Below are 13,289 nucleotides of genomic sequence, written 5' to 3'. Positions count from 1 at the left end.
CAATAAAAGTAATGTGGTCAGTAAAATTATAAAGGTGACGTCTATCACCGTATAGATAATTATAAAAGCTCTTTATATTAATGTATATATTCCGTGGTCAATATTAACATTGATTTTCACACATCAGTGACGCGCGATTTTTTAATTGAGAATATATCGGACTTAATTTCAAACGAAAAATAGAATCTCTAAAATATAATACCCTTAACGAAACTTTGTTGAGATCATGAAATATAAGCAATTAAGCAATTCTTTGGATGCAGCTATTTGTATATATTGATTGAGTAACATTCATGTTGACATTTTGTTAAAATGCGTAATGGCATCAAATTTTAATAGAAGACATAATCGAAATAGACATATAAGTGAAAGACGAAGTCAGAAATTAGGTTCCATTAAATACTTTAATTAAAACAATGACAAATCTGAAGTGACAATTCTTCCCGATTTATTTATTTCATTCACATTTACATGTATACAACATACTATTGAGCTACCACCATTATACACACACACACACACACACACACATCTATACGCCCTTAAATGGAATGTGACCAGGAGGGGCATTGCATCTCGTTTGTCAAAATGTTTTTGTCGGAATACTGAGAGATATGACTTTATTGTGTAATCAGATTTAAACAGTCCCTTCCGGAAATCAAGTCATCATCGGAAATGGTATTTTCAATAATTATGTATAATAGTACGATAGGAGCACGGAGTCTCGAGATTCCCCTTCAGGCTGATATCAGTAATCAAATAAGTATAGGAACTGGTTCATACAAAGATCATTAACAGACATATTACGTAAACATATACTATAGAGCACCTTTGAGATGATTTCTCCAAGAACCAGCACTTTAAGCATGGAAGGCAAGCAAAAGTTAACCTCTTCTCTGATCATAAATTTATCCTGATGAGAAAATACGCATTTACAAGTGACTAATACCAATGATCATTTGAGAAAATTATTCTGTTTATATATCAAAGTCACATCGGACTAGAAAATTTCAAAGTTTAAAATAAGCAATTAAGCAAAGATCATGGTGCTGATAGATTAAATATTTAACAGTAGAATACTCGCCGCTATGTTTCTACATAAATAAATAATGTTTCCTACATAAAACACGGTTATCAATATGGTGGGTGTAAATACATACACACGTATAAAGTAAGTATAATGTATGTATGAGCAAATTATTGTAAACCACATATATACGCCGATAAGTACTCTCGTGAAATAATAAACTAGTAGCCAGCTAATACCACAAAAAAATACAAGTTTCTGACACTACAATTTAAAGCTACTCCAACTATCGGACTTTATAAATTAGAATTTTTTATTTATCAAACTTGTATTTACACTTACTTCAATGATTTGCAGATCAATACCTCATACATCCACACATTTTTTATCAATTAGTTAAAACTTCAAAACCATGTTCACTGATAATACGTTTTCCTTCGTGTATAAATGTATGCCTGGCTAGATCTTAATTTATTAAAATCAAATATATTTTACTGTTCCGTAAAACACATAATTTTGAAATATTTATTCTCCATTAAATTCACTAGGAGTATTCTCTAATTCATTTGCATCGCGATTTAAAAAAAAAAAAAAAAAAACGTTTTTTAAAGCAAATTGCGAAAATATTCGCAAATACGACGTTTATAGCAATCGCAAAATGTATATATACATATTCAAATATTCAGTGTTTTACAGCATTTTAAATAAAGCACTTGATGACTCTCACCATTTAGCTAATTAAACTTGAATATTCTACAACAAACAGACTAGATCAATGGATTTCTCTCATTCCTCCCTGTGCTGCTCAGATACGTGTGAGATGATAAATTTGGCTTTAAATGGAACGATGAAAAACATCAACCAACATACAACAAAGATACTGCTTCTATAAAACAACAATAAAAATAAATATTAAAAAGAACACGATTTCCAATTTACCGAATTAAACACAGCCTACCCCCAACATGGCACCGACAGTTCACATCTTGTCGTTTCCTGTTGGAGTAAAGCAATCTGATTGTAATAAAAATACCGTCATATCTTTAGATTATACACTAATTCATAAATAATCCAACTAGTCATAGAACACCTTATAAATAGTTTAAAACATTACAGATTCATATTTTCAATATCAATAATTGGTAATTAACATTTTAATTATTTTTTTTGTAATATGAGGCTGTTGCATGTAATGTTTCGAGAAAATTATTTTCTTTGCATCTATTTTGAGAATACTGTTGAGTTTGAATAAGTTTTATGATATATTTTAATCACAAATATAAAATCTAACGACGTACTGAATTATTGTTTAAAAAAACCAAATTGTCTTCAGATTGTACAGATTTTTAATCTATCCCTATACTGTATCATCAGTTTACATGGAGGACACAGATTTATATAGACGCTGTACAGTTTGTTTCTGCATCAAATACTTGTTTGCTTACCTAAGGCTTCATTGCATTCAAAGAGACTCAACTAAGATGTAAAGATAATAAAATCAGTTTAATTTGACATTGAAAGGAAAAGTTAACCGTGTCTGAATAGAATGTAGACAAAATATTGAAGACTTTTGCAAAAAATAAATGGTGAAAGAAATATAAAAACATTATCTTTTCTACAAAAATAACAACGGTTCTTGGAATAAAGACTTTTAAAACGATAACGAAAATGATGGAATATAAGTGCTTTTACCATAAGTCATGTGTGAAAATTCAACGCCAAGGATGACGCCCTTTAGGTCTGCGTTGGTTCCGTCACCTGCGCCTTTCTCTGAGCCTTAACAAACTCAGCGTACGTAATATACCCGTCCTTGTCCAGATCATCCTCTTTGAGGACCATTTCTACTATGTTGCTGAGCTCTTCGTCACTGAACACCTTCTTATTAGCTGCCTGTTCCTCTGGAGTTGCGTTAGCGTTCTCGTGATCGTCTGAAAGGCACATAGCATACATTTAACTGCTGAGTAATGATAACACTCTTAAAAGTGAAATAGCAACAAAAAAACACGTATTCACCATATCCTCGACACATGATAATATCGGAACTCGAAAGTCGAATACAATAACAGGAACCGAGACATCTGCCCCACACAAAAAAAGGATATTGTATGATAATAAAAATAGTGTACAATAACAGATACATAGTATTTCAAAGCACTTAACAATCACTAGAAATATGGACGCACATACAGGTTCAAAATAAGAAGGCACCTTTATAGGACTCACCAGTGGTAATAAAAGTAAATGTACATATGCTGATTACAGCGAAAAAAGAAAGGTTCCTGTAACACCATGTACAATGTTAATTATTCAGAAAATCCTCCAGGCATAGCATGGTGCACGTACTGTCAAATAAAGGCGTTGATTGAAAAAAGAAGTCACACAGATAAAAATGTCTCGGTGAATAAAAATATGAAATAATTTCCCGGTTATTTTTGCGGAACAAAAACCACGTAATCTTATTAGAAATAGCAGTTGTTCAAATACAGAAGTACATAATTAAAACTTATTTTGCTATTTTATGTGAGATGAAAACCAAACATTGGATGGCAATTGTTTTTATACAAGTATCATAAAAGTCCAAAAGTGAGAGAGAGAGAGTCATGATTTCTTTTAAAGAAACATAAAAAAATAGTTAGAGCCCTAAACACATAAACGCGCTCTCTCAACGTAAGAGTGTTAAAGTGAAAAAGAATGTGTCAAATCAGATTATCCTTCAAGTGGAAGAACGAAAAACTATTTGTAATCTTTTGATGGTTGACTCTGAAACACTTAATAAATAGACTGGCAATGCCCGTGTGAGGGCGACGAGCAGAGCTATGCAGATCTCGACCCAAGCTTGTCACAATATTTCCTCCAGAGGGCCCTCGATAGCTGTAATTGATTCCGATAGCTGCTGAGGCCGGGCCTACGACTGGGGGTGCATTGTCCGTCCTCATTACTTCATTATTCCCACTTCTCTCAGCACAAATTATCATGCTGAGTAATTTGCATACCTAGGCCTTGTCCCGAGTGGCTTGTAAGCTCACCGGTATTTACTCAGCCAACGCACAATTGTCAATAATTAAAAGCCTGCCACCTGGCAGTTTCTACGACGGGGGCGTGGCTCGGGAGAGTCTGGGGACTTGTTCAAATCAGTGTTAGTTCGGGTATGGGGTGTTGAAAGCAAACTACCAAGGAGAAAGTGAATGAAGATCCCTAAAAATCGATACACAACATCCAATAAAAGGGGATGAAATATGTTGCCTTCAGATTCATGAGCTGCGGGACGACCCGAAAAGGACCAAGGACAGAGGATAAGTGGGAGTTTGGGAAGAGGATGGCATTTTAGCAGTGATGTCTGACGTCTTGCGTACGGTAATCAGACATTGGGACAAGGACCATCTGACACATGATTGGCAGCTATGGTTAAAGCGAGGAGGGTCTCACACCAGAACCCATGATAATGTATTCATTACTCGAGATACCGCCAGACCTAATTTTACGTTCTTACCAATCTGTACCACACAACGAGGAAGTTAATTCCCTTTGCATTCTGAAGGTACAGCTTACGTTATGTATGAACTAATATACATTAAATACTAGAATTCGTGACCGCTTTATTTTAGAACTCTTCCGCACTAGAATCTTCATTACTTAATACTAGAACTCGCCGCTTAATATTGAATTTGTGACCGATGCATTATGGGAGTTAAAGCAAAAAATAAAAATCACGTGAACTACAAGTACATTGTAAACTGTAATCTACGGTGCGGTGAACAATGCTTATAACAGATTGTTTTCTGTTTCACGTGGCTTCGTTGTAGTTCATTAAACTGTCAATATCTGTATTTGTAACAGCGCTAGAATATACCAACTCGGTATTCAGTCGTTGGATACTAGCCTTTGTTCACTAGCTCATGTTCTTAATCAGATAAATAAATTTACCTTGACCTTTAGGGGACGAACCTGACAGTGTTGTGTGACACACCGTCTAGCTGTGATAAACACAATGTTAAATTTCATAAGGGTCCATCCATATAGAAATGGTGTCGGTATTTTGACCTTTGACCCCTTGTCTCGACCTTTACCGTTTCAGTCTAGGGCCTTAAGTGTTCCGGGACACATCGTTTGGTCAAGACGAACATGGATTAGGTTCCTTAGGGAAATTTGGATATAAAGTCGCAATGATCAGAACAGATCTCCATATTCGTGTGTTAACAGATACACTGACGAACAGAGTATGAACACAGACTTCTATTATACCTCGGTCACTTACTTCGTATAGAGTATAACAGATTCACTGACGAACAGAGTATGAACACAGACTGCTAATATACCTCGGACACTTACTTCGTATAGAGTATAACAGATACACTGACGAACAGAGTATGAACACAGACTGCCACTATACCTCGGTCACTTACTTCGTATAGAGTATAACAGATACGCTGACGAACAGAGTATGAACACAGACTGCTAATATACCTCGGTCACTTACTTCGTTTAGAGTATAACAGATACACTGACGAACAGAGTATGAACACAGACTGCCACTATACCTCGGTCACTTACTTCGTATAGAGTATAACAGATACACTGACGAACAGAGTATGAACACAGACTGCTTCTATACCTCGGTCACTTACTTCGTATAGTGTATAACAGATACACTGACGAACAGAGTATGAACACAGACTTCTATTATACCTCGGTCACTTACTTCGTATAGAGTATAACAGATTCACTGACGAACAGAGTATGAACACAGACTGCTATTATACCTCGGTCACTTACTTCGTATAGAGTATAACAGATTCACTGACGAACAGAGTATGAACACAGACTGCTACTATGCCTCGGTCACTTACTTCGTATAGAGTATAACAGATTCACTGACGAACAGAGTATGAACACAGACTGCTAATATACCCCGGTCACTTACTTCGTATAGAGTATAACAGATACACTGACGAACAGAGTATGAACACAGACTGCTATTATACCTCGGTCACTTACTTCGTATAGAGTATATACAATTGTATGCTATCATGAGTTTCTCTCTCATAATTTTAGAATTAAGTCAATGATCTGATTAAGTAAAATTATTCATAATATATATGTAATTGGGCAAAACTGATATCTATACTTCGTACAATACAGGAGTTGGAATTCCATACCCAAGTGGTATAACCATTTTGCATTTTTGTTACATTCCACATGACCATGATCGTTCATGATTTTTTTTTTTTACTTTTGTCTGTGCACAATGTATAGATACCTTAACGAAATGTGAAAACAACTAAAGTACCAAAGTAAATACCTTATCTAAAATATCTTTAAAAAAAACTACGTGTTTTTGTCAGCCATAACGAATTTAAAACAGCGGAAGGAAACAAGTGTACCATTACACAAATCCTGGTTCTCAACACATTTTATTCCATATTCACTAGTAACATGAAGTTAACACACATTTACTAGTTTTCGTGTTTTGCGTTATTTACTAGTCTTCGTGTTTTGCGTTATTTACTAGTCTTCGTGTTTTGTTTTATTTATATTTTTACCGACACATGGACATTCAAAACTATTTATCTCTCTCTCTATATATATATAGTCTCGACTTATTGGAGGGATATAAGAAACCATTCTAAACATAAAAAAATATTCGTAAAACAAAAATAAGATCAAGAAAAAGAAAAAGAAAAAACAAAAAAAGGATTAGAGCATGCATGTAAAAGGACCTTACCACTAACTAATTCCGTCTATTGATCAATAGAAAGGGTGCCAAACCCGTTAATGGTGTATGCGTCTCGACTTACCGAAGGAGGAGGCCTTTAGCCAAGTCTTTCCGACCTTCCCTTTACATTTCAACATATAATTGTTTTTAATTAAATTATACCACATTCACACAAAACAGGAACATACATAATCATTGGCGCTAAAACCTATGCTGGATCCAAGAAGTTTTAATATAGGAGGTGTATACCGAAAACTGAGGGAGTAAATTGTGAACAAAAGCGTCTTGAAAAAAATGGATCTGGACCCTTCGGTTCTCTAAATCCACATCTGACTTCGTTCGCATCATTTTGGAGCATTGCAAACATTCGCTAAGAAATTCTGTTTCAAACAATTGTCAGATGACAGAAAAACTGTTTACAATGAGATTTTACTTCTATCGTTGAAATGCTAACCTCTTTTATCATTCCGACTTAGAGTGTTCAACTCATCATATTACGCAACCTCGAAATGTCAGGGGTTACGCTCACTTACATTCTCTGCAACCCTGGAATATGTTATATGACTAAATCGAAGGCACGCGGTTTGCTATTAAGTATTTGATTGCTTTCAGGTGAAAAACCCCCTGACAAATCGCTAGGCTGATGTCTGTCCTTTGAAGATTACAGGGGAGCGACACCGTACACCAAAGGATCAAACTAGTCCACTTGTATCATCCACAAGGTGGCACCTAACTAAGAGCCTTCAAATTCGCCTGGCCATGTATTTCAGGATTGCAGAGAACGTAAGGATGCCAACCAATGAGAACACAATGTATATCATCTTTATGACTGGATAAACAATCATTGGAATCTCACACTACCAGGTCAATATTTTATGTCAGGGTATTCTTTGATGATTCCAACAGAGAATTGTTTTCTTCAATTGCTTCCGTTCTTCAATTCATCTACCTTTAAGGAAGGTACAGAAGCTAGATAAACAGATTCGATTCCACCTTACTTATATCACGGGTTTGATTATAAACTTGCAGATAATAGAACTTAGTTTCCCACTTTATATTTTCTATCTATGTACTGTATTCAACTCTCCGATCTCTGTAATTACCTAACAGTCGAAACTTTAATATGCTTCTTAGCATTTTGGTTCATTGCATGTGTATTGTTTTTTTATCATAGTAAACTTTTAAAATAATTTGCCACCAACTACGAAAGAATTGAGAGTGAATGCATACCTCCCTTGACAAAATCACCATTTACATATACATGTACGTCTGTCTTTCTTAAAATAACTTTTCTTTGAACTCATTTTTACATCTCTTCTGATAAAATCTCTTTTCATATTTTTTCATCTGATCTTGCTACAATCTGCTTTTTATTTCAGCATCTCTCTTGACAAATCATTATATTTTAGCTTTCCTTGCCACAATCGCTGGGTTTGTTTTATTTTAGCATCTCTCTTGACAACTCACCGTTTTGATTTCAGCATTTTTTTTTTTATATAATCAAACCTCTCTTGCCATAATTGCCGTTTTTATTTGAGCATCTGTCTTGTCTAATCACTGTTTCTTTATTTGAGCATCTCTCTTGACTAAACACTGTATTCCAGCTTCCCTCACCAAAACAACTGTTTCTTTATTTGAGCATCTCTCTTGACTAATCACTGCATTTCAGCTTCCCTCTCCACAACCACTGTTTCTTTATTGGAGCATCTTTCATGACATATAGCTATTTTTATCTTTTTGTGTACAATCCAGCCTCTCTCTTGACACAATAACTTTTATATAGCATCTCTCTTTGTACATTCAAGCCTCTCTACATCTTTTGACACGAACACTGTTTTATTTCAGCATCATATTGTCATATTGAGAAGGATGCCAAGGGGTACACCGCTGGTAAGAAATACAAAGTAGGATAGAACCAAACAGAGACCCTAATCCTATGTGTTACAATGAGGGTAGCATATCAAGTTTGGTCTCTTCAACGGTCTCCAAGCAGAAGACAAAGAATAAACCCCCTGATTTGGCAGGAGGCCCCACAGTATATGTAGTTGCCTTATGTGTACAATACACAAGCCGAGCCGTTGGATACAGCAGGTCCAAACCTGAACAGGTTGAAATGTATGACTGTTCCAACAATAAGTGCTACCCTTGTCAACAGTACGACTGTAGAACGTTGTTAGGACAGATAATTTGGTTTCTTTATCATAACTATTATCATGTAAATGGTCTGTCTCCTACATTTTGCTGTAAACTAAGGGACTAACCAGTATCATAATTGGGAGCATATTTCAGAAACTACTGATTTTTTAACAAATGCAGCAATTATAGGATTTTTTGGTGAAATGCAAATTTGTGTTTAAGTTATAAGAAAAACATTATATCATCAGTAACGTTTTTTGAAAATTTGAACATTTGTATAAACTCTGATATTTCAGACAGAAAAGATGCTAGTATTTTTCTGAAGCATACAAATAATTCAAAAATATGTTTATGTAATTGCTGGATTCCTTGTTCAATTCACCACCTACATACCATGGAAATGGGTGATGGCCTTGGTGATTTCTGTGCCGTCCAGTTTGTTATTGGCGTCATAGTCGTGTAACTTGAAGTAGTGGAATTCCAGCTCCTCCTCCGTCATATCCTCTTTAGGTTTGTCAATCACTTCCTTCAAGTGTTCCTTTATATGGCTGTGAAACAGTGAAACACTTTATGAGGCATCCGCTATATATATATGTATATATCATTACTTAATAAAAAGGAATTATTATGTATGTATATATACTCTTTCCTTCCTGTTCCAGAGATGATATAATTTATGACCTTCATCTTCTTATTGCACTGTGTCCTCAAATGACACTGGCTGCTGCAAGGAGGTTACACCACAAACAAACAATTTTTGAATTTGTGTGTGGTGCTGTTTTCATTAAGGATCCTTGTACCACTGTCAAAGAGGGTATCTACACTTTAGAAAATGTTTTTTCTAGCAATAACAAAGCTTTGGTAAATCGTTTCTAATATAGAATTTTACTGTGCAGGACTTTTATGAAAAAGAATAAGAAAGATTCAATAAACAAAACATATTCAGTGTAGCTAGACCAAGGTTCAAACCCTGGACTTCAGATTGTTATAGCATCCCTCTAACAGACTGAGCTACAGTACGTGTACCTGGCATCTTTAATATGACATACCCTTTAAATTTTATTAATCATGTTAAATACACAACATCTCAAATTTTAGCATCAAAATAAACATGTACCTGCTGCAACTCTTCCAAACAGATTTTTTTTAAGAAATTATCAAAAATTTCTGAGCTTTTGAATGTAAAAAAAAAGGAAAAACAAAGAAGAATGTTTCATTCAAATCAAAATCAGATTGATATGTGGTAGGCATCAAATCGTTATTTCCCCTATACTTTGTCAATATATATACATGTATGCCACTATAGATCCTGTGCGTAATTATAAGTTGATTTGCATGTACAGAAGCTGCTGTTTTGATTGATATTTCCTATTGTGACATTCAATATTTAACATATTTAATTAATAATATCGAAATATGACAGAGAAGAAAGGCAATCTAATTCATGTACACAGTAAGTAGGATTTTTGATATGGCGTGTCTTCAGCATCTTTTTTAAAATGTTGATGAGCTCCATTACAGATATATAATATAAACTTTATTTATTGTACAACAATTATTAAACAAGTTATTTCAACTTATAAATATTAATCACTCTTGTTGGCCCGGTTGTTAGTGTGTGGGGGGGTCTTATTGTGGGAGGAAACCGGAGTACCCGGAGAAAACCCACGTGTTCGGGTAGGTGACCCCAACCTTTTCATGTACGATCGGGGAATCGAACCCCGGTCGCCTTGGTGAAAGGCAAGTGCACTATCCGCTGCACCACCCGACCACCCAGATATAATGGGTTCTCAAAAGTCCCACAGCAAAGCATGAATTAAGGTAAAATATATCTATGTCCTAAGTGTTACTGGTTCATTAGTTCATATTTAATTATTTGTAAAACATAGTTTTAGTATCAAAATGTCTGGTTAATATGATCATTCTTGGATTACAGAGGCACATATGAATATATATAAAAGGCATATCATTCTACACTAACCAATAAACATAGAGGTCTTTAAAGTATCACCTGTCTTCAATGACAAGCTACTAGGGGTAGTCTTAGCACAAAGGTTTCACTGTATCCGTATAGAACATACTATAATCCTTTCACTGTTTCCATAAGTATCCCTGATGTAAGTATTGTTTTCCCTTTTTAAAACTTAAAAAATAAATTCTCCAATATAATTTTGTTTTGTTGTTCAAAGCCAGCATGAACTGTATCCATACAATTAAAATTCATGGTGCTGGTACAACTTATGACAAATCCAGATGGGATTTCTGTAATATTTTTTTTTTTTTTTTTTTACAGCAACGACCCTTAAAAATTTAAGGGTCGGGGAATAAATATTAAGAGGAATCATCTACTTCATTACTTGTTAATGTTAATTTCATTCTTTAAAAGCAGTCATGATATGTTGAACTTAGTTGGACCCTCCCCATCTTTGTTGATTGTTTATGGTATAAGGGGAGATAACTCTTAGGACTGACAATAATGTTTTGCATTCTTACATTTATCATTTTTGGAAGTTTCAAAATTTTCTAAATTCTGTACCCTTGACCAACTGACTTGAAGGGGAAAAGATGGGATACCATTTTAAGAACATTATAAACCTCCTGTATCTTTAACAGTTTAATGTGCTGAAAGTTAGAGTGACTGTGGTGTGACTATTGGCTAGATGGAGGAATATTTAGTAGTTTGTTTTTTTTTGGTCAACTAATTAAGGTACAATAACTGTAAGGAAGTGTTGTGATGTTATCTTGAACAAATCTACAGGAAAAATGTAACACAAATCTTTGATGTGTTTTTTGGTTTTATTTTGGGCATAATGCAGGAAAAACAGAAATGTAGACGTTATCTTGCTTTGATACATATGGGTGGGGCAACTGCCCTTGGATAATACAAGGACATTGATAGACACAGATTATCACTTTCTCCACATAACATATCAATTTGTTCTTTCTATCCACACCCTAGGTCTCTACGTGGAAATATTCTTTCTGACAAACCTTAATTTACATATCCCTCAAAACATTTAGACTTGTTACAATACTGATATCTGTCTAAACCAATGCCTAACTTACTCTAAATTGTGGACCTGCTCTTTCTGCCTAAATCCTCCTTGATGATGTCCATGACGACCTCCACCACCCGTCGGACCGCCCTGCTGCATGTTTTGGACATTAACATCCTGGTAGTGACCCGTAGCTTCTAGATTCTGCTGCTGCTGTTGACCTGCCTGGAACTGAAGGTTCTCACCTTGCTGGCCTTGTTGACCCTGGTTGAGATTACCTTGTTGACCCTGGTTTAGGTGACCTTGTTGACCCTGGTTGAGATTACCTTGTTGACCCTGGTTTAGTTGACCTTGTTGACCCTGGTTGGGATTACCTTGTTGACCCTGGTTTAGATGACCTTGTTGACCCTGGTTGGGATTACCTTGTTGACCCTGGTTAGGGTAACCTTGCTGTGCCTGATGCTGATGTGCTTGCTGCTGGCTGTTTGGTGGAGGAATACCAGGCGGATATGCATTTTCATGTGAGGACACATGTACAATATACACACTCAAAATCAGGCACAAACACTTCACATACATCATTAAACCTGAAAACATAAGATAAGTATTGTGTTCAATGTAATTAATTTATACAGCTATTATGAGCTATAAAATAATCACAAATCTTTCCTAGACAAACATTCGCACATATCGAGTGAGTATGTGTCATCGGCCAGCAATTTAACAGCCAAGCCAAAAGATCTAACTCTTCATGATCACTTCGTTCACTCAGTACATCACTGGGACCATTATATGCATATGTAACTTTAGATATGTAGCGGAACTATACTGGGTCAATCGTCAGAGACCAGGTAGCTAGATTGGTAGAGCTGCTGTCTAGAGTTTGGAAGGTCCCTGGTTCGAACCCCAGTCTGGCCTTGCATTTTTCCATCTTCAGTTACAGATGGAAGCTTCACAATCGACACTCAAACAAATGCTATATTTTCAAATTCCTGTGTGAATCTACCTTTCACTTTTTTCGATTACCATTTCAATTGTTATTTCTTATCTTACAACCAACGACCAATATCTATTGCATGATCAGGAATCAGACACAACCATGGCCAGCATATGGTATCATAAATAACGCTCTAATTTCCTGGTGGAAAAATCTCGGTATAGGTACACATTTATTTCAAAGAAATAGACAGAGAGCATGTATAGTCATCTTAAACAGTTATTATACATACGACCTTCCTCGATCACTGCGAATGCAGGCAAATAATTTCACAAAGCAAGGAATATTTACCTGGATCAGCTGTTACACGTGTACCAGTTATTTTCGACGATCTTGTCGATGAAACGCTCAAACAATTGAGACAAAAATGTTCTTTGTTGTTAAGCGTCTACAAGACCTGTGTCGATTAGTGTGACATCT

The 13,289-nt window shown here is 35.5% G+C and overlaps 1 protein-coding gene across 2 annotated transcripts; it reads right to left on the bottom strand.

The window, feature by feature from the left end:
• Window positions 1-385: 385 nt before the first annotated feature.
• Window positions 386-13,280, bottom strand: LOC110447733 (glutenin, high molecular weight subunit PW212-like). Of its 2 annotated transcripts, XM_021493627.1 has the most exons (5): window positions 13,161-13,280; window positions 11,943-12,459; window positions 9,270-9,424; window positions 6,823-6,861; window positions 386-2,955 (listed from the first exon to the last, which is right to left on the bottom strand). In XM_021493627.1, the coding sequence occupies exons 2-5, from the start codon at window positions 12,452-12,454 to the stop codon at window positions 2,762-2,764; spliced, it is 900 nt and encodes a 299-aa protein (XP_021349302.1). In that variant the 5' UTR covers window positions 12,455-12,459; window positions 13,161-13,280; the 3' UTR covers window positions 386-2,761. The 2 variants fall into 2 exon arrangements, with proteins under 2 accessions (XP_021349302.1, XP_021349311.1); XM_021493636.1 differs by lacking the exon at window positions 6,823-6,861 and having other exon boundaries at window positions 13,161-13,275.
• Window positions 13,281-13,289: the final 9 nt, after the last annotated feature.

The sequence above is a fragment of the Mizuhopecten yessoensis genome, unplaced genomic scaffold (assembly GCF_002113885.1).
Source record: "Mizuhopecten yessoensis strain PY_sf001 unplaced genomic scaffold, ASM211388v2 scaffold401, whole genome shotgun sequence".
Taxonomy (NCBI): domain Eukaryota; kingdom Metazoa; phylum Mollusca; class Bivalvia; order Pectinida; family Pectinidae; genus Mizuhopecten; species Mizuhopecten yessoensis.
This window is presented reverse-complemented; position numbering and strand designations above follow the sequence as displayed.

Excerpts from the sequence above, each read along its gene's own strand:
- LOC110447733 (XM_021493627.1), bottom strand. The coding sequence starts at position 12,454 with ATGATGTATGTGAAGTGTTTGTGCCTGATTTTGAGTGTGTATATTGTA. Across the intron at positions 9,425-11,942 it reads GAGCAGGTCCACAATTTAGA|CCATATAAAGGAACACTTGA; the intron begins GTAAGTTAGGCA and ends ACTGTTTCACAG. Across the intron at positions 6,862-9,269 it reads GGCCATCACCCATTTCCATG|GGAAGGTCGGAAAGACTTGG; the intron begins GTATGTAGGTGG and ends TGAAATGTAAAG.